This window comes from Malurus melanocephalus, unplaced genomic scaffold (genome assembly GCF_030028575.1).
Source record: "Malurus melanocephalus ecotype Western Australia unplaced genomic scaffold, MMel_1.1 scaffold_16, whole genome shotgun sequence".
Taxonomy (NCBI): Eukaryota; Metazoa; Chordata; class Aves; order Passeriformes; family Maluridae; genus Malurus; species Malurus melanocephalus.
This window is the reverse complement of record NW_026623248.1, coordinates 246475-268411: the sequence shown is the minus strand read 5'-3', so window position 1 is coordinate 268411 and position 21937 is coordinate 246475. Positions and strand designations below refer to the sequence as shown.

Genomic DNA, 21937 nt, shown 5'->3' with positions numbered 1-21937 from the left:
TGCTTGACACAGGGACTGGCACTCCTGCTAGTCAAAGTTTGTGACAGGGCTGCATCTGGAGCTGGACATGGTTTGGCACTGGCTCAGCAAGGAAATAAGGGCATCTTTCCACAGCTGCCCAGAGGAAGCCCTGTTAGTGCACAGTCTCAACCAGCCTGTAGTTCTGAGATGCTTTTCCATATTTGAGCAAATGAGCACTGAAACATTTATCAAACTTTTCGTAATTTCAGAATTCCTTTTTGCAACCTATTCATTTGGTGCCCAATTCATATCCTCTTGTCTGACAGTCACTGGCCACCTCTCTAAGGAAGGTTTTGAACTTCAAGTGTGTCTCAGCCTTCCCACTGTGGCAGGTTTTTCTCCTCTCTAGTTTCACAAATGACTTCCTGAACCAGGAAAATGGGGAAGTTGCAGCCATGTTCAAATTCACCTTCAGGAGCAAAGAACACAGAGTCCAGAATACAAACACATTTCATTTTTTTTTGAGCATTAGAGGAGGCTCAGAAAAAAACAGAAGGCAGGGTCTGGAACAAGAGCTACAGCTACAGAATTACACAGTRCACTGGCCATGGACACACACATTTATTGTTGCTCAGGCTGTGTGTGTGAAACCTTGCATGAATAACACATTTGCTAAACAAAATTAACACAGCAAGTGTCAGACATCACTGTGTGCCCAAAAACAGTGGCAAACAGAGCTGGGAATCCAAAAATCACACCATGACCTGCTAGGGAAGGGAAAAAAAAAAAAAAAGAAGCGCCCCCTTGTTCTTCATGCTTCTCTGGTCTTGTATTTGGAATACAAGCAATACAGAACCCGCATTGTAGCCTTCGCATATCCGTTCACAATATCTGTGGATACACAAACCAGAGACAACAAAACCAGATGGGAAGGGTTWGCAATCCCTGGAACAGGATGAGACTGCACCTGCCAAAGGCAAACTCCCACCTTTCCCCAATTATAATGTGAACTTGGAGAATCCAAATGAGACAAGAAGAAAAATAGGAACTACAGAGGTAGAAACTAATTTATTAAATTAACTTGAGGAAAATGGACTTTTGTTGCACTGTCTTRCTGGAAGACAAATAAGGGCAAGTAATGCAGAGTAAGAAATAATTATTCACCAGCAAAGAATATAATAGATAATTTAATAAGAGTATAAACCTTGAATGTTTTTAGAATTATTCTGTGTCAGAAATCATATTGGAATTACCTGACACTATGTTTTTTTTTGTTATAATATTTCCATCATGTTTTGCTGCCATTGTCTGCATTGGTTTTTTGCTGCATTTTATGTTTTGTTGTTTGGTCTTTTTTTTGGGTTTTTTTTTCCATTTTGTTTGCTACTTCTTTCTTCTTGGCTATATAAGCTGCTCTTGTACTWAAAAATTGCACTGGAAGAGGGTAATGGATTCAGAGGGTTTACTGTTCTTAGGATGCTGTAAATCACTGGGAGAAAGACTAACAAAGAAATGCCAGTAAAGTGGGATCTTTGTACAGTCTAAATAGTGTAGGTGCAGCAAGGACCCCTAAATCACATGAAATTCACTCATTAGCTGAGGATTTCCCCAGTGAAGCAAAAGGACTTGTGGATGTTGGTACCATTGTTTCTTACACTGATCAGCTCCGTGTTTGAGGCAGTGCAGAATAGCCAGAGGGGAGGAAGGAAAGCACAGATTTATCTCTTTTCACACAAAAGGTGGATCTCAGCATGGAGCCCTGAGCCCACACCGATTTCTCTGTTAATGTTAACATAAATAAAAGCTCTTTAGCTTTCCAGGCTTCTAGCWCCATGCAGCACAGCAAAAAGCCCACAGTTCATGAATGCCCAAGATGCAAACTGCTGACATCACCAAAGCATTAATGGGAAAAGAGAACAAAAGGAAAAACAAAGAAAGCCCTAAATCCTCTCTTTCCCCCTCCATGATGCCATGTGTTGTGCACCAAACACATGCACCCACTCACTTAGAAATAACAGGGAGCTACAACTGCAATAATGCTTTCTATTTTTAATGAAGATTTTACTTCCTTATTCAGCAACAATCCTGCAGAGGAATGATGGGATTATGTGCCCTGCAAGAGTTCAGACAATGCAAATACAGCACTGCCCATTAATTAAACACATCCMTCGTCCCACCAGGAGCTGGCACCAAATTTTTCTGTGGAGTATTTTAATTGGGAAATTGGACTCATCCAAACTRAACTTTCTTGGCTTTTTGTTTTTGTGGTGCAGAAAGAAAGAGAAGGATGTGTGTACATTGATTCAGTGATGGAAGTATTTACTTGCATGCAGGAGACCAAGATTCAGCTCCCAGGTGTAAACCAGGCACAATARCAAGTTAAAACCTATGACTTTCATATTCAGGAGACTGACCCACCATTCTTCTGGGTTTGAATGGAGTGATGAATGTTTCTGATTTTCAAGACATATTCTTGAAGGTATCTTCCCCCAGAAASAAGCTTGCTTTTAATGCAGTGGAAGTTTTTATGAGGCAGGAAAATAGCTTTGCCTCCAGCTCAACTGCTGTAATTTCCCTAGGAGCTGTCATTGGTTTAAATCTTTAACAAATACTGAATTACTAAACAGTTTAAGTTCAGTGTAAAGTTAGTAAACTTATAACAATCCAACTTTTTTTTATAYAGAAATAATGATTTTTTAAAAACATCTTATTACCTCTGCTATTCATTCTGAATGAGGAACTGTAGGGCAGCCATATAATGAAATGTCTCAGTGTCACTTCCAGAATCTATTTTCTGCAATTACCCAAACTTTAGCTAAGCCAGGATATTAGCAATTCTATTCCAGGTAAGTTTGTCATGACTCACCTTCAGAGTTCACAGGAAAATTCAGAAGACCTCCATCTGTTAGCAAGTCCAATGCCAGGTTAACATTGTGGAGCTGGTGGAGAGAGAKAGATTAATATAGCTGAAAATGTTTTCTAACCAACAAAAGCCTTCAGAAAGTATTTCTCTAGTAGCTAAAGATACTGATTCATAAATATGTACTCACATTCCTCTCCTTAGTTTTGATGGAGTACTCTTCAGAATTTCTACCAATTATCATATAAAATTAGATGTAAAATCCATCTCCAGCAAAACCTATCCCATGAGATGGGCAGAAGAATCCATTTATTTAAAAATAGACCTTGCATTTGAAAGACTTGTGTTAATGGATGTTCCCATGGGGAAAACAGGCTGGATTCCTGACTGGATCTAATAGAGGCATGGAGTTTATTTCAGGGTGTTTTTTTAACAATGCCTATGTGCTTACCACATTTGGAACAAAAAAAAAAAAAGGGAAAAAATTCATAATTGCAAAGATCAGGTATACTTGTGAGCTAGAAAATTCTGCTGTACTTCTAAAGGTGTCTGTTCACATTAACAGTAGTGATGATGTCCTCAATAACACTCAGGAGAAATTAAGCACACATCTATGAATGAAGACTGAGGGTTCTTTCTCAGTTTTCCTCACTGCTTTTTCTCTCCCTTCCCCACATAAAAGTAGCAGCACACACACAAGCAATAATTGTAATTGATTTTTTTAAAAGTGATATCCCCTTCTGACAACCGAAAGGCAGTTGTTTCCTTGGCTGGTAATTAGCAGTTCCCTTCCTCTAAAGGAGTAACAAGACCTGGATGAATTTCAGATTGTCTCTCCCTGCCTTCCCTGAGCTCCTGGGCAATTTATGCTTTGGGWGGCTGCTGTTCCCTGTTATGTTCTGACAATAAGCACAGGAGTCCCCCATGCATAAGCCAAGCAAAACTCGTGTGCTCTGAAGTGAGGCAACAGATTGAGGTTTCACCTTGTTCTGTGATTTACAAGTAACTGGGAATGCCTGCTTGGATTCAGGTTTGTTTTATTCCTCTGATAGTCAGGAGCCAGGAGTGCTTAAGACCATACAGCTCTACACAGTTTGCTGATCAGAATGAATAAATCCAATGTTTCCTTTGTCAACCAGCACGGGCTAAAAGGGCGCATTTCCCTCTCTGTCATGCATTGGAGATTTTCAAGGAATGAAAACATGCACATTTCAAAAAGCATCTTCAGACAGAAATGTCAATAATTATCAAATAAAAGGAAGCCTTGAAAAATGAGGTGTTTTTTCCAGCTGTGCTTCCAGACTCAAAAGAGCTGGACAGTTTTCTAGGATTTACAACTGGACAGGAGCCAGGGCAGTCAGGGGGTTTCAGCTCTGAGCCTGTTTTGGCAAAAGTACCGAGCTCACACAGTTTTGATAAGCACACGAGCCCTCCTTCCTCATCATCTTCATCTCCTGACTGCACAAATTTCACCCCTAATTTCAGCCTCAGCTCTTTTGTGATCATATTCTGTGACAAAGAAGACACCTTTGTGACAAAGAACACCTTTCTACACTCACGAACATCCAGAGCAGCACTCCTTTACAGTTACTTCTAAATACCTTTTTTGGGGCAATAAACACCACAAAAACCCTGCAGCAAACCCACCCACATGCAGTGTTTTCTTCTTGAACCTCTAAGGTGGTCACGTCCTGAATTTCAGTCATGGAATGGTCTTGATTAGAAGGGACTGTGAGGTGGATGTACTGCACTGATTCCAAAAGTGCACATGGTTGTCACCATTCTAGCAACAAATGAAATCTTTTAAATCTCTGGAAAGGTTACAATTTTATACTTTACTGCACCAATTAATGTCTAAAATGACGGGGAGTTAGAAAGCACAGGGGAATTGAAAGACATATTTTGTGTACAAATGACAGCTGAACTATGGTCGATCAGTATTTTTAGTTGTGGTGTCGTCCCACTTTTCATCTCWTAATGAGCACCAGAGGAGAAACAAATGGTAAATACCACTTTGGCAAACTGTTCAACAGTMAGTGCAGTACTTGGGGGTAACTTTGCTAAAATGAAATTAATAGAGTGTAAAGAATTGTACTGRAGCAGTACCCAACCCCATCATATTCTTCTCTGATGCCACTGACAGGCAGGGTAAGAAACAGGAAGTCTGAACTTTGATTGTACCAGAATTTTAGGGCTATCTCATTTCCAGAAAGAATCTGTGAGACTAGAATAGGTCTGAACCAAAAAGAAAATGGTTATTTATGAAATTTAAAGTAAGACAATATTCAGTTACTTCCTATGAATAAAGCCGAAGAAATGTTAAAAATTTCTGTCCAACTCAATGGGAACAGACTAATTTTGAAAACTGAGTGGAAGAGAAAGGGAAGAAAAACACCTCTAGGGAAATGCTTTGATTATGTCTGATTCAATCCTTCAAAATATATTTTCCCTGTTCTTAGATTAAAAAAAAAAGTCTATTTTTTTTTCTAATACTTTAAACAGTTATCAACTGACAGCAATGAAATTTTGACAACATTTGAACCTAGGTCTCAAACAATCGTGCTTTTAAACTTTCTGATGAAAAGCTCCATGGGGATATTTATTTGTTAATATAGGACCTCTGAGAATTTTCATTACAAATAAATATTGCCCAGGGGGATTCATTGGGGGAAGGTTGGGAATAAGATGAAAGCTTCATCTGTGTGGGGAAGCTGTTAATGCAAACCATGCCAGAGGAGAGGTTTTCTTCTCTGGCAGCTCTCAAGCAAAAACGATCTGACACATTTCACTTTCAGAGATCTGAGCATAAAACATGAAAAATAGCTACAGTTTCAGWTTTTCAGAGCTATTCAGTGACCCAAATGAAAAAAAAGCCTACCCACACCAGAGACAATCTGAAAATACCTCAAATATCTCAAAATATATCAACATTCTAGACCTGTGGAGGAGGCAGCCCAGCACACACTTCCTTCTGGCTGGTGACAGCTTTTAAAGCACAGATGAAATCTGCCTGGTAGAGGCAGCAAAAGGTGCCARGCAGGTCTGGCTGAGTATGTTACAGCCCCCAGCCTCGGGGGAGGAAAGGATGTAAACCTTTAGGAGCTTCCCAAACACAGAAGGGGCCTTCAAAATGTTCTGGTCACATCTTGATTAAGGTRTATTTTTAGGGCAGCATAAAGAAACCCACAGAGATCCAGTTCTGCAATGCAAGAGGTGTCATCCTCTTCAAACCATTGTTTGAAGGACAGCCTGGTAGAATTTAACACCCTATTCCCCACCACACAGAGCCCTGGATTTCACCAGAAATCCAGCCTGCATGGCTGTGCCAAACAAAACCGAGGAACAGATGTTTGCCTCTCCTGAGATGCTAATTTTGAAGAGGACACCAACCTGTTCTGAGGTATTTTGATGGCACTGAGYACCAGTTTGCACTGTCCCAAACCCCCATCCTGCAAACACAGCAGCAGCAGTAGAAACAAGAGGCAGAACACACAGTTTGATGGCTCAAGCTCTAAATAATTACATAACAACCTACCATCTCTGTGGTGCTGGCTGGAGTCAGGAAGAAATCCCTTAAATTCAGAAAGTAACCCTCCAGTTGTCCAATTAAAAGAAGTAAGATAACTCCATCTGAAAACTGGATAAGAATTATAGGGAAATTATTTGGCTTTAGGAAACTATTCCAGTAAATGCCATTCTAGCAATAAAGGAATTTAAAAGTTACTCAAGCAGGCAGACTCAGTCTAATGACTCAGCCCCCTCAACCTCTTCCACAGTGAACTTAATATTTTGTTAGATAAGGCTCCCAAATTCAGACTTGCGAAAACAACCTCGTAAAAGGGCAGCTATTGAAACAAACTATTCCAGATGTGAAGAGACTTCAGACGAGCACAAATGAGTAACTGCAAAGAAAACAAAATTGTGCCTGGTGATGTACAAAAAACCACTTGAAAATCTTTTCTTACAGTTGCCCACCAGAGAAACCGAGAAGAGCACTCCATTTACCAGAGCTCAGGCAGGTGATCCTGACATGCCTATCAAGCCCTTCTCTCACAATTTCATACTCTGAAGCAGCTCTACCTTCAGAGGATGAGACTTTGAAATGTGATGAAAATGAGGCCTTCATGCCATGGAGCAAATACAGCGTTAACAATYGCTAAGTAGAGCAATCAACTTGGCTTCATTTTAATGTTCAGAGCACTTCTATTTCCACCTAACAAAGAGAGCACCCTTAGGAGTTGGGCAGGCTCTGAAAATTACTCTCTGTTGCATTACAGGGGAAGCATTAAATACAAAGGCTGTATTTTTGCATTAATTATTAGCCTCAGAAACTGCAGAGACTGAATTTTGATGTCTTAACCTAAACCTGGAAATCACTTTGTCGCCAAATTTCAAATTACTGTAATAAAAAGGAGGATTCCTAATGGTGAGAGGAAATACTCAAATGGCTGGCAAAASATGATTAACAGCTCAGAGCACACTACCTGAGATGTGATGTCTTYCACATTTAATCCTAATTTTCCAACATGCTGGTTGACAAATTGCAAAAGTGCCTAAAGAAAAAAAGGGGAAGAGAGAAAGAAAAAATAACTTTTTCAGTATTTAAGTTCTGCCTAACAGATTTTGATGTCTACTAAAAACGTAAATTACCTTTTTTACAGCATCCAGTTTATCTGGAGCACAGCTAAATAATTCATCAAAGGCATCATCTTCTGTATCAAAACAACATTAATTGGTTTTATTTTGAATAACAGACAGATCAGAGCTTTAATGTGGCTCTAGAAGGAGAAAGGTATTTACAACTTACAAGCCAAGGAGGAAAAGAGTAGCAGGGAGGCAGAGAAAGATGCTGCTTTTAAATTCATCACAGAACAGGATGACAGGCTTCCCTTCAGCCTGGCCACATCAGAGGAAACAATTTGCTTCATTCAGCTCTGTAATTTTCACCTGCAGAGGGTTCAGTTTGTGCTGCCACCAGTCTGAGCAATGRCCAAGTTTCACACTGCTGTGATTTGTCTCTTTTCACTTTTTAACCCTGAACCTCTGGGATGAAATACCAGAAGCAAAGAAGAGCTGCTCTCCACAAACAGAAATGTCTCAGTTTGTGACATTTACAAACAGTTACACCACATTTGCAAAAAAAAAAAAAAAACAAAAAAAAACCCCAGCTTCCTTCCTTCAAAAAAACCACAAGAAAGATATGGAGACACAGCCCTTCCTCTGAAAATTTAGAGACCTGAAAAATGTGCAGTTCTGCCATCCAGTTTAAAGTGGGCAATGAACTGGTGCCAGTAGACCTGTGCCAGGGAACCAGCAGGAGTCTAAAGGTTCCCAAGGAAATGAGATCCATCCCAGTCCCACCCTCACTCCCCTTTCTGCCCAGGTTCAGCAAAAGCAGCACCCATCTCCTCACCCAGCCACAACACAGCTCTGGCTCAAGCACGAGCAAAGGGTTCGAAACCCCCCGAGCAAGGAAGGGCACTCTGGCAGCACCATTAGATGGAGAACCAATTTCTGCAGTGCAGGAAAGAAAAGGCAGCTTTGCTTAAAGAAAATTCCTCCCAAAAGACATTGCCAGAGAAGCCTCCTTTGTGAAAGGGTTYCCTCAGGCTTGTCTGTTCTCCCTGTCTGGGGGTTTCTGCAGGAGCACAGTCAGGGAATAGGTGAATCCATCAAACAAATCACAGGGAGCCCTCTTCTGGAGCCAYGCTTTGGGATTTCTCTCTTTGCTAAGAAAGCTGTGTCAAAAATAGAGAGAGCATCTTGAAGAGTGAATTGCAGATTCCTCTTCCCAGCAGAATCAGCCCACTGAAAAAAACACCTAATTATGGGTTGGGGTTTTTTTCTTTTTTTTTTTTCCTTTTTTTGGGGGGCGGGGGTAGAGGGGTGAATGTTGAAGTTGTAGGGTTGGTGGGGGTGTTTTTTGCAATTTTGGCCCACACTAAAGAACACTCTGTTGAAAAATATTAAATTATATCATTTGCACCTCTGCAAAGGATGCAAATGTCAAAATAAAGGGCACAGCAGAGAATTCAAGCGGTTGCCTTGGTTCTCTGGGGACGCAATGTGCTCTTTTGCAGCAGGGAAGAGCAGCTCTCGCTGAAGCCTGAGCAGTGCCCACACCTTCTGCAGGCTTTGCACACATGGGCATTTTTCACCTCAAAGGTTTCCCAGCCCTCCAAAGCCCTAAGGGTAAAAACTCTGGGGAGGTTGGTTTGACTGAGATACCATCCAGAACYGAGTACCAGCAGATTTCAAATCTCATTTGCAAACTGTGGGAAGGAAAGTACATTAAAGCGGTAGCAATGAGAACCACAAATCTGAAGCTTTTATAAATAGTTCCAACAGTAAACATGGTCCACACATAAATCCAAGTTCTATTTTGCCCCCTGCCAGGTTTCTTTCTTTATTGGGTCATCAAGCCACCTTCAGATCCTGCCTCCCCTCCCATCTGTTGCCTGTAGTCCACAGGCAAAGTGACCACCCAGTATCCAAGCTGTATGGTGGTGGTATGAACAGGCATTAACAGGAGACATTTGGAGAAGAACACCAGGAAAAATCCATGAATCTCCATTAACTTTAGTGGGAGCATACTGATTTTATCATGAGGTAAAAATGGATCAGGACATGTTGTATAAAAGCACATAATGAAACAGTGAACTTGGCAATGCCAGCACTTACTTGACTGCGCTTCTACATTCTCTCTGGAAGTGCAATAAAAAGCAAGAATTAGAAAAATGATTCAGCAGAGCTCRTCTTATTCATAAGCTTTGCTTATCTGCTATCTCGTAAAGCAGGAGATAGAGTTCAAAGTGCCATTAACTTTATGTCAGAGAGACTTTCCAACAGACATTTTTAAGTACGCTGCATATCTGTGCAGGCTCTTGGAATCATGTGAGATTTTAACTGGCCCACACATAAATGAACATTTATTTTACAAGCAYAATCCTCAATATCCTCTTCCAATAAGCTGCTCATGATATTAGAGCTTGAAGATGTTCTAGCATATCAAAAATGATAGTAGGAAAAACTGTTTCTAGTTCTTAGAATGATATCCATATTTTTTCCAGCGTATAAATGGCATCCGACTACTTAACTCCTTTAATAATGACAGTATCTCACACACTCAGCAAACTAGAATGTTTCTTTCACAATAAAATAAGAAAATAACTGCCTCCTTTCTCTTTAAATAAAGACACAACAGCAACAAATTAAAAACAGATTTAAACCTTTGTGGCTTCAGAAAATTTCCCATTTAGTCTGGCACAGGTAAATTTACAGTACTGGAATTTTGTTACTATATTTGCTATGAAATTCCATGGCAAAGACAAATGCTAAGCTTCAGAAATAATCATAAATATTGTTTTAAGAAAGTTTTTATATAGAAAGAATAAAGGTATTGCACCATAATACTGAATGGGAAGAAAAAAAAAAAAAGGAAAGAAACCAGAGAAGCAACTCCCATGCATACACAAGCCTGGGCTTACACCTTTTGTCATCATCATGATCCCAGCTATTTTTTGTAAGGGGGAACACACCCACAATACTTCTTTACTGGCTGACAGTGTGAAAACCAGATATATCTCCTCTTACTTGTTTTCTGTGATATACTCCACTGCATTTGATGTCTTTAATCCCCCAGAGGTGGTCTGTTGAAACAACAATAGACAGTGTTGTGTTTGTCASATGAAAAATTTTGTAAGCAAGCTTTCATGACCTTTGTTGCTGCTTCAAGTGATTTTCAGGGGGCATTTACTCAATAATTTCAATACAATTACCACAGGTACTTTGAGAGGTTTCTGCTTCYTTCTGCTCTCTCCAGTCTCCAACATGAAATTTCTTATTTCCCCATCAGAGGAAGTCCTTGGTATTCACTGCTCATCCCTTTTGGGCAGTGAAAAACATTCTCTGTTTACATACTGGTGGCACTAATTTTTGCAATTATTTCCCAAAGTGAGGGATATTTGATATTCCGCTACAGTTTCAGCATTGACTTTAAGAAACAAAATAGAGGAAGAAAGCATGCATATCTCWGTTTGTAGAGAAGAATTCCAAAATGTGACCCCAACAGAAGGGGAGTAAAAGCTCCCATCCCCTAAAGAAAATCATTAAACCAATTTTATGATTTATGAATGCATGCTTCTATTTTAAAACATTTAGAGATGGTAACAGCAGAATTTCTTCATTTTCTTCTTTACAGAGATCAACATCTGCTTTCAGTTTGGACCTTTCCTCTGTTTGACCGAGGAAGAAAAACAGCATAGGGTTTCTCCCCTTTTAAAGACAGAGTATCCAAACTGAAAACTAAATCTAATCCAACAAACTCAGAAATTAAAAGGTGAGGTTCACAGAAAATACAAATGTCTCTTTCACAGCTGCACACACATTTCTCCCTAATCCTAAGTACGTTAGCCTTGTGAAAGGACTCTTGACCTACTGTTACAGATACTGAAACTCTAAATACCTCAATGGTGATTGTTTCCACTTGAACATTKGGAGGCAGAGCCAGGCTGGGTTCAAAGTGCTTTGCTATTGCAACCAGAAGATGCAGTGTGCTCAGTAAGTCCTTTGCCAAGATAGCTGTTGAGTGTAAAAGAAAAGAAAACAATGCTCAGTATGCAAAACTAGGAACTTCACTCCAATATCATGAATTCCCCACGTGCAGAGGACCCCGAAGCCATGGAGGGCCATAACGCAGGTGGGACATAAGACTGGTTTAATATAATATCATAAATTAGCAATAGCACAGCTTAAAAGTGAGACATGTAGGGATGCTGAGGGCTCTGAAGTGATCCACAAGCCACACACTTAGGGAAGGCAGGCAGGCCCAGGAAGGGTCAGATAGTTCTGTCACACTTTTGATTCAACGAGTAATTGAAAACAGGTTATTTAATTACTGTTCTGGCAGCACATTGCCTCACAGCAGCCTTAGAGCAGCGGAAGCCTGTGATAGATAATCTTCTTCATTTTCACTTGTGCACCTACATTCCACACTCCATTTCAGCTGACTTTCTTCCAGTTGCAAACACTTGGCCACAGCTTCCATAATCACAGTGAGTTTCTGTCGCTGTTTTTTTTCTGTTAAGGCAATCTTGTCAACATCCAGCTTGAGAGATCCTAAGTTTTCTTTGACAGATTCCACAGGAAGTAGAAGGATATATTTTAACACCATCACAGGGGGAAAAAAATAATTAGAAACATAAAATCACAGCAAAGCACACAAAGTCTTGTTTTAAATGGTCAATGCCATTTCACAGCCATGCAAAAGGGAGAAGGTTCAAGTCAGTCCTTGCAGCCTCATCCCCCAGCCCTAACACTTTTCGTTCTTTCTTTTCCCATGGATGCTACAGAAATTCAAGGAGTGAATCTTTCCTCTAGACAGTGGACAAAGTCTRTATCAACTCATATATAGTAGAAACCCCAGCTCATTGCTCAGGCTAGCAAACCGTGACAATAAGCCAATCTTGTTCATGCTGCTCCTCTCAGCCTTGGTGGGAAGGAGAGAGATTTGAAACATCCCCAAAGATAACTAAAAGGGAATGAAAACTGTAGTAGGGGCAGGAGAAATGGAGAAACAGATAACAGGCTGCCTCAGGAGGTCACATCTTTACATAGCATAGTGCCAAAAGCCTCTTAGACGTCTACCAATTTCAGTGCCAGACCAGTTCTTCAGACACAGATTTATTTTTTTTAAAGGCAGGAAAACATATATTACAGTGCTGATTCCATCCAATGTTACTGATAGCACCACAAACCACCTTTGTGCTCCTGGCTTACAAAACCATCCTCCCTTTCAGAAGTACTGAACTACACACTATTTAGTCCATCTTTTTATTATGTCAACTAGCAGGTAATAAAGTCTTAGAAGTAAAATAACGATGTAAAACAATAGTGGGAATTTATTCAGAATTGTGATTATCACAGCTGGTCCCCAGTGAGAAGGGATGGAGGTTCCTGCTACTGCAATTCCTGGGGTCTATTCTGATTGGAAAGCTCCTCCATGAGGTGTCTGTAAGAACTAAACTTGAAGGAGCAGCTTACCCAGGAGATGATGAAGTACCAGCCCATCATACAGGTCTTCTTCCAGACTTTTAACTACGATGTGCTCCTCTTTCAGAGTTCTGTTAATCCATTCAATCAAGAACTGCAGGGGAAAACAAAGCAATTATATCCCTGTTGTTTAGACATTACAGCACCAGTGCTGTATTCTGTTCCACCTCTCTCTTTAGTCCCTTATCTCATATCTTGGTTTGCTTTCMCTCTCCACTTCCTTTGTGCTTTTTGGCTGTTTTTTAAAGGGTTAGTTCTTCCTAATTTTCAAGTGAGAGAGACATCTTACTAGTTATATTCTGAGGAACCGGGAAGACAGACCCTGTTCCCACTCCCACCAGGGAAAATGCTCCACAGCACACTTCCCATCCCCTGCCTTCATCACACATCACAAAATTCACACAAATTCAACTGCCAGGCAGAAGTTTGTAAGAAAAGAGGCTTTGCTCTTTCTGTGGGTAGTTTCTTGTACTCATCCACACTACTAGCACTCCTCCCTCTCATCTCCTATTTTTGTTTTCTTTTTCTTTCCACAATATTGTATACTCAGTCCCTAAATACCTTCTTGGAACTTTCTTACGTGGCAGTCCTCCCACTGGCCCTCCAATATCTTTGCTGCCTTTGCAAGGGGAAGCTGCTCTCAGGAAGCCATGGTCTGGCTACAAAAGGAGATGAACCACATGTGTTCCTACACAGGAGAACAAAACAGCTCCTCAGCACTTCTCCAAGCATGTGTTTTATTCACGTGTGCTGAGAGAAAGAGGAGATGACCTGATGAAGCAGAACAGAAAAGCAGTAGCCCCAGGTGGCTGCCAACATGAACATCCCTCTTGTAAGAGGGAAGGGAGTTGCTTGGATTGCTGTGAGTGAGTGTCTGGAGTGGATAATATCCTTCTCACTTTCTGTAAACACAGGAGAAAATTCACAGCAGATTCCTGTAAGCTCGCCAACATGAAGAAAAATGTAAAAGCAGTTCAAAAAGTCTCTGAGACACTTGAAACTGCACAAGAAATAAAAAGGCCTGAACTGAGAAGCTGTCAAAGTGAAACACATTTCCTTTCCTAAGAAGTAATAAGAATCTTCTAGAGCAGAAAGCTGTGCTCTTCAGCTGGAGCTTGGTGACACTTGAGATTTGTGAGGAATAAAGCAGTGCCCCAAACACAAGAGTACAAACTGTAGGGAGTCAGAAAAGCAGCAAGTACTGCTCAGTTCAGACCTGTGACACCCCTCCTTTGCTCTCCCAGCTCAAGACAGCCACATCCACAGCCTGCAGCTCACACAGCTCTGCTTTCTGTCCAGTTCTGGGGGCCCACTCCGCTGTGAAGCAGAGCCTTGTGTCTGAAAATGAGTAAACAGGGAAAGGAGAAAAGGAATAYTTGGAGAAGTTTGCTGCTAGCTCCCAAATGTAACTGTCTTCTATTTTACATCCAGCTGGGTATTTGCAGCAACTACAGGGAGCCATTTCRTATCACTGAATTCTCCAAAGCCACCTCAAAATGAAAATACAGTGCAACAGTCTGTCTCCCAAGAGAGTTTCTTCACTTCCCTTGTTCTTCCCTTGAAGATTCTCCCTGCCTCTGTCTCCATCCCCAAWGTTTCTCTAAAGAAGCCATCACATCTTTAGATTAAGAAGGCAATCAAGGGGCCGATGGGCACTGACTTTGCTTCCCTCAGGACACAATCTTCATCTCCTTATCATCCAAAGAAAAGAAATTAGACAGTAATGAACAAAATTTCAGGAATCTTTTGGCAATCTGGAAATAACAAATCCAGTTTTTCTGTAGACYGCATAACTGCATTTTGCAGCACCACCTTTCAGACTTCCCTTTTTGTATTACAATATTGTGAAAGAGTGAGACAAAATCAAATGTTTTTGATAAAATGTGCATGAAAAGGTAATATCGAAACATACATATTTATAAATGCTATAAAACACAAACATCAACACATATTTTAAGCTGCTTTTCATAATATTTATAACAATTTTATTGTTATGACCTCCATAATGCAGGGACTGCTGGTCTCATAAGACGCATGCCACTCTTCTTCCAGGAAATTTCAGTACATGGACTGTGCTATTAGAGGAACACAGTGATTGAACACACCGAGGACATTTTCAAAATTAGATGGAAATAAAGTACTTGCCTGTGCAATAGCATTCATCCTTYACAGTTACCTCAAGCAGGCAATGTACCATACAACAGCCTGAAAGCTTTTATCCTGAATTCCTGGTGACTGGCATACCCTTCATCCCACCCCCCACTGCTCCCTGCTAACCTTGCCAGCTGAGCCAGCTGCTGGTGAAGCCTGCTGCAAATCAGTAGAGCAATCCTAAAAGTTCCCAYGGGATCAGAGCAGCAAACCTGCACCTGTCTGTTCATCTCTCTTCAGCCACAGCAATGCTGACGTGGCTCTGCTTTGTGGTCCCAGTGTTTCAGCTGCATCCTCATCGCTGTTCCATTATCATCACCATGAAACAGCAGCTGCTGCTCCTGGGGTGGTTCACCCACCCAGCCCGGGGCAGGAGAGGCATCAGCTCAGAAACCACTCCAGTTTGTGTCTGCTCTCCACAGCCAGCAGTGCTCACTGCACTGGAAGCTCGATCCTGTATGGCCCCAGCCACCCTGACACCATAATCAGACAAAAGCTCTGCTTCTCTTGTGTGGAGCCCAAATGCCAAAAGCAGAGCTCATTCCCATCTGTAGAGTGGGGAACTGGGGTCAAAGAGTTGGGCAATTTACAGGGCTGAAAGAGATTCTTTTTTCCTTCAACAACAGGTTAAAACAATTTGAGGTGAGGGTTAAACTAAATAGTAAAAGAAGTGGTACCAGTTTTAATTCTTCCAGTTTGGGGTTGCTGCTTGAGGTTGGTTTTATGAGTTTCCTCTTCTCACCTATGGAAGGAAACAAACAAGATCCATCACAATTATCAGATATGACTAATGCAAGTTTGTAGCTAAATCTGATATGCCAAATATGGGTAATTGCCAATTATAAAACACTAATTTTTTAATTTTAACTAATTCCTTATGAGCAAGAAAATAGTATATCAGACTATAAGATTGCTGCTGGAAATTACGCTTCCATGTAATTCAAATCAGTAAGATCTAGGTGGACAATTCCAGAAAGAGGAAAAAAAACTTGGTCAGATCCTTATGTGTGAAACTTAAATTTCATTTCAAGAACCAGCTGGACTTTGTGTTGCTGCTTTGAAGTGTCAGCAGCCAAATTACTCATACAGGGCTTACTCCTGATAAAACCATGCTGAAAAATACACAATTCATTTGTACTGCACATTTTCTGTTTGGCCTTTCAGGTGGTTCTTTGGACTTTTTTCTGTCCTGGTTCATAAAGTACATACCTTTAGCAATGATGTCCTCAGTCAGGAACTGATTAAGTGTAGAGGGCTGTGTAAATGCATTTAAAAAGTCCGGATCCATTGTCTTTAATCACTCCTGGTAAACTGGTAAAAATCATGGGAAAAGAGGGAACTCAAGTAAAGGCACATAAAGATCAAAATCAGCACTAAGAAGAAAACAAAGAAACTGAGGGGTTTTTTTATCAATTACTATTTCATCACTAGCTGCTTTGGGAAAAAATCTGAAAATTTATTTAAATGTGTGCAAAGAAAAGAAGTTAAAAACATTAAACAGGGCTGGCCCCACTGCTGAGCCCTGGAAGACACCACTTGTGACTGATCACCATCTGGATTTGACTCCATTCCCCAACTCTCTGGGCCCTGCTTTCCAGACATGAAAAAAGCAAGATGATTCTTTTATAAACTAAATGCCCATTGCTTTAAGTGTAAGAAATCAGAGGTACAGTGCAACTGTACTGTGGTCTGCGGAGGTGAAGGAAGCTACAGGARGATGAGAGCTCTGGACACTCACGGCAGCGTGTGGTTTGCAGCACATCTGTTCTAGCATGAGTAAGAGATCTCATCCTTCCCAACAGCCCAAAAATCTCTGAAAGTCAGAGCAGAGTGGATGTGATGACCAGGAAGACTCTTCCACTCCTCTGAGTCCTCAAATCGCAGCTGCTGCTGGGCACAGGTACCCGGGGCTCTGCTCTCTGACTGCAAGTGCTGCTGTTTGCTGATAGGAAATGCTCTCTCTGGAGTTCAGTGCTGCTGGGCCACTGTAGGAGAGGGGATGCTGACTGATTTTGTGCTTTTTTGACAGAAAATTAGATGTACTGTAGGCTCCCACAGACGAGGACTCCTAGTCTCTACCCACAGTGCCCACATTGGGAGTCCTGCCACCTAAAGCTTCTGTGTAACGAGTGGGAATGGCATCTGTAAAGAGCAATCCAGAGCACTGTAATGAGTAGCTAATCCTAGCTTTAGGAATGGAGCTCCCTCCATGCTCCCACAACCCAGAGCAAGGCACTTGCTGACAATGCTGTGGCACACAACACYTCCAAACTGACATTTCCCTGTTGATAGCTTTATACACCAAACAGCACAGTCCTGCTCTGATGGCTCTCTCTCACATATTTCTCACAGTCTCCAGTCAAAGTGTGTTATGAACATGTATTTGAACACAGATTTTGCCACGCTGAAATATCTGGATGCTTTAGCATGTCAGTCTGGWTAAGCAAATTGGTACCAAATTGCCAGAAAGGCACTGGGAGAAAGGGTCACAAGAGAATTAATTTYATTGTGGTGGCAGCAAAACTGAATTGTATCTCTAAAAAGGTGCTTGATTAAAAAAGATAGGAGAAATTGAGTGATTTAGTGCCTGAGGAACAACTGAACTACCTGAGATAAGACTGTTCAGATTAAATTAACTGAAAGAAGTTAATTAACACAGAGCAACCTGAAGACAAAGTACTTTTAAATTAGGTTTCTGACAGCTGTGATGCCTTGGGGGAGTCCTGCTCATAATAGAAATGGTCTGTGTTAACCACAACCTACACTTACTCAGCTTTCCTGTAATATTCAACTTGGGTATCTCACTTCCTTTGCCTATCAGAGTGGCGTGTGCTGGCTGCCACACCCATGGGCTTTGTTTGGCCAAGGAACCCGAACATCAGAAGCCACTCTGAAATTTGGAAACTTGCAAATTCTGAATTTCAGGTCTTTCCTTGCAGTAATGTAGTTATCCTCCAGGGCCTCAGTCCTGTGTGTCAGAGTTAAAATTGCTGTCCTGGGTAAGACACACTTTCCAGCTATCCAGTCTTTTTCAGTACCTAAAGAAAAAAGAATAGAACCCCCAAAACTAATAAGCAGTGCAAGGATAGAGAGATGCTTCCCCAAAACTCTTTAAGAGTCTGCAGCTCAGCCTTCCTTAAGCAAAACTGGGGGCCTGGTCACTAGAAGCTGTCAACACATTCACTCCCCGTGAGCTTCCCACTCAGCCCTTGAACATGCGTGTCTCTCAGCAGCGAGGAGGTGAAGAGCCCAGCCCCACATCTCCTGAAGCTCCATCTCCTGTTTCTTGCTCTAGCCCATCAGCTTCCCCCGAAGGCACCTTGCAAAGACCAACTGATTCACATTCTTCACAGCACTGCATTAATGCTCCAATACTACTGCCCTAAACCCTCCCATCCATGTCTTTCCAAACTGAGAAATGACAGCCTACTGTTATCCCTTCCTGGGAAACCAGCTGAAGCACCTTGGAAGCGCTAGGAACCAGACCTGCCCAAATTTAGAGGGGCACTGCATTCACTGGTCTCTGCTCCTCTCCCCCCAAGTCCTGTTTGCTTTTGTGATCACTACTGACACTTTAATGGAATTATCTATCCAAGACCTTATTCCTAGGTAGCAACACATCATTCAGAGCCCATCATTTATTGTGTTGCACAGCTCACATTTATCAATATTGATTTCCCACAGGCATTTCAGAGCCCCAGAACTGCAGCTCTTAAGCATATTACAGACTCATTGCTTATTACTCATCATTARCATTCACAAGCAGTCCTTCATGTGGCATTGCTGCACATTGGTGAGGCTTGGTCCCAGGCAACAGCCTTTCAAAGGACAGGACACTGCAGGAACAACATCAAATGGGTCATGCCAGGGTGTGGCACCTCCTTGGGTGAGCTGTTTAATGAGAAACAGCAAAGGTCGGAAGAGTTGGTTCTCACATGCAAGTTTCCGTATTTGCTGCAACCAGCCCCTGCCGCCSATCAGTTAAATTTGCTGCTCAGGTCTGTGACTGACATCCTGTTTTCTCCAGCCCCCATCCTCCTGCACAAGTTCTTTATCAGTACTTGAAGAGGAGAACTTTGTAAGAGACAACTGCTTAAATACTGACTGTAGGGGCATTTCATTATGGCATTTTTAAATAAAATAGATGCTTAGTTAACAGCTATTCCAAGGAAATGGCATTGTCTGAATGAAATGTTCATTCTCTGAGAATGCCACCAATGTACAGGCTTTGCTTTAAAGCCAAGGGGTGTTGGATTTCTCACCAAGAAGTGAATCGTCCTCAGGTCAGGAGTTAGGCTATTGCACAAGCTTGCAATGCCATGCAAGCACTGAGAAACAACAAATTCTCCAGTTGGGTCACAACAGCTCACTTTTACTCCACGAGTCTTGACAGAGCCTGGCTCCCAGATATCCCCAAGGCACCACACAAAGAACAAATGAACAGAGGTCTCTGGCTTTCAAACCAACTGCAGAATATTCACAAGGCATTTACCAACGCTGCTGAACTGTTTCACCTGTTTTATTTCCTGTTYGAAAAGACAAAAGCCCTGCTCTGCATTAGCTCAAACACGTTTCCTAGGAACAGTTACCCAAGTAGATCACACAATGTAGGGAAGAAAAAAACAAGTGGGAATGTTATTAGTAATATTTCTGCCGTCAGAAAACCAGAATTAAACAGTAAGAAAAAAATAGAGAGCATGCATTGTGCACCCAGTTTAAAACTTACTTTCACTTCCCTGTTCAGGGCCAGACTTTTCAGGAGCCATTTTTGCTCCTTAGCAGGGGAAGGTGCATTAGAATAATCCACATAGACACAAAAAGTCTTCCAGTTAAGAACAATAATTATGAAAARAGGCACCCAGAGCAGTCCCATTTTCCAAACTTACTATTCTCTCCTTCAGTAACTCTTCAGRAGCTCTTCCAAGACCTTGTCCCAGCAGTCAGGGTGAAATTTCAGGGGAGAGGGCTGAGCCCTCAGAGGTCTCCCATGCAGGGCAGCATGAAGCACACAAARCTCACAAGGGGAAGTTGTGCCGCGGTGYTTTGYTCTTAAAAACGAAACCACGGTCCCRTCCGGAACTTAATTGTCTGTGTGTTGGTCCCTGCTGCAGAGACTGAAATAAACAGGGATGTAAGTGCAGGAAACATGCAGCCCTGCAACTCCTGAAACACCAGAATGTATCAGAAAGATATGAGCATTCTTGGAATGCACTGCCCAGCACAACTGGGCTACTCTGCCTCCGGGGCAACCCACAGAGCACTTTTGCTTTGTATATAATAATAAATGAGCCAAAAGCAGATGAGATCATGCTCCTGTACACCTTTTCCTCATACTCCTTCAAGCATTTTATAAAGCAGATCAGGACTACTCTATCTACCCAGCAGAAGAAGAGATCGAGGAAAAAAACTAATGCCTATGTCCTTAGAGAGGTATCAGCCACGACAGCAGGGCCCAAAGCCCTCATCTGAGACGAGTCATCACCACCAGGCAGTGCTGCTGCTCTTCCTCCCCTTTTACACCACTGATTAAAGAGGAAAAGCTTCCCATGGAAACCACTTTCCATGGACATTTCCTTCAGGTACCAGTTGCATTTGTTAACTCTCCCAGCAAGCAAAAGCAACTCTGAAGCCCCCCATGAGCCCCATTAATGAGACAGCAGCCAGACACACTAATTAAGCTGGTCTGGTTTAACATGGGAGTGACTCCTGTGTTTAGCTGTGTACCAAAGACAAGAATGGACAGTCTGGCATGAGCTAAATGGGATAAGAGAAAGTGGGTTGAAAACAGATTTCCAGCTACCATGAATTTAYAGTAACCAACAACTTAACCCTAAACCCTGAATCAAAGGACAAACCTAACTATTTTCTAAGCAGGTAACAAGCACGAGARTAGCTTCTTACCTATTCACAAGTGCATGCTGCACTCTACACATGTAGTAAGCCAAAAATAYAAACAAGGTATCACTGGAAATGTAATTGGGAACTTTGGATATTTCCAGTTTCCTATCAGCAGGCAGAGGGAGCAGGAAGAACTAAATGTTGGRAAATCTTTCTGTAATCTTTCTAAGTCTCTCCATACTTCAATGGGCAACACAAAGGACTTTCATTCATAGCTACAGCATGTCAGTGCTAAAAGAAAACGTCTGAAACACAGGATGGACAAGCACCTATTTTCCTCCAAAACCGATTTTGTGACCAATGCATGGAATATCCACACTTCTGTAGAACAGCTATAGTCAATTCTGAACGAGTTGCATTTGATTTCATGCCTATGATGCTGAAATATTTTTGATTTTTATATATTTTTATGTATTTGTATCTATTTGTAGCTTTGTAGACTGTTAATGGTTATATAGCTCCTGGTATTTTTCCTACCCTTTCTCTTAAGATTTTAGACTAATAAGCTAACATTCCTGAAATTCTGTTGAGTCTTATTTTCAAGAACAGAACCTCTAACAAGAACATGTTGTTTTGCAAACAGAATCTGGTAAGACTTGACAAGAAAATACAGCAAAGAAGCCCCTGGACCGACTCCAAGAGGCTGACCTGGGGTGGGTTAGGGGGTAACTGATTTCCTGCTGGATGTACTGGCTGGATATACAATTATCTAACCTTATAAAATTTGTAGAAATCCTTTATCAAGTGTGCATGTAGCCATATTTAGGCAGCTGAAAGCWTTCATTAAATATCTGCTTTTTACCTTACCATTTGAACACTCACAGGATTTTGTCCTTTCGTTTTTAAGGCAACGCCAATCTCCCCCTGCCCCGAGTGTCTCTGTACATTCTCAAAGCACATCCCCACCAAACACATCAAATAGCCACTGAAGAACAATTCAAGGATTCAACAGCAGTCCCACCAAAACAAGTTCTGATAATGCATTTTCCTGCTTCTCCATCCAGCTCTGCTGTAATG

At 41.5% G+C, this 21937-nt stretch overlaps 1 protein-coding gene across 1 annotated transcript; it reads right to left on the bottom strand.

Moving 5' to 3' along the window:
- Positions 1 to 769: 769 nt before the first annotated feature.
- Positions 770 to 20149, bottom strand: PARVG (parvin gamma). Its single transcript, XM_057385515.1, has 13 exons — positions 19909 to 20149; positions 16232 to 16333; positions 15700 to 15764; positions 12863 to 12965; positions 11807 to 11947; positions 11286 to 11401; positions 10415 to 10470; positions 9503 to 9525; positions 7472 to 7533; positions 7306 to 7374; positions 6357 to 6458; positions 2828 to 2900; positions 770 to 852 (listed from the first exon to the last, which is right to left on the bottom strand). The coding sequence occupies exons 2-13, from the start codon at positions 16308 to 16310 to the stop codon at positions 773 to 775; spliced, it is 969 nt and encodes a 322-aa protein (XP_057241498.1). The 5' UTR covers positions 16311 to 16333; positions 19909 to 20149; the 3' UTR covers positions 770 to 772.
- Positions 20150 to 21937: the final 1788 nt, after the last annotated feature.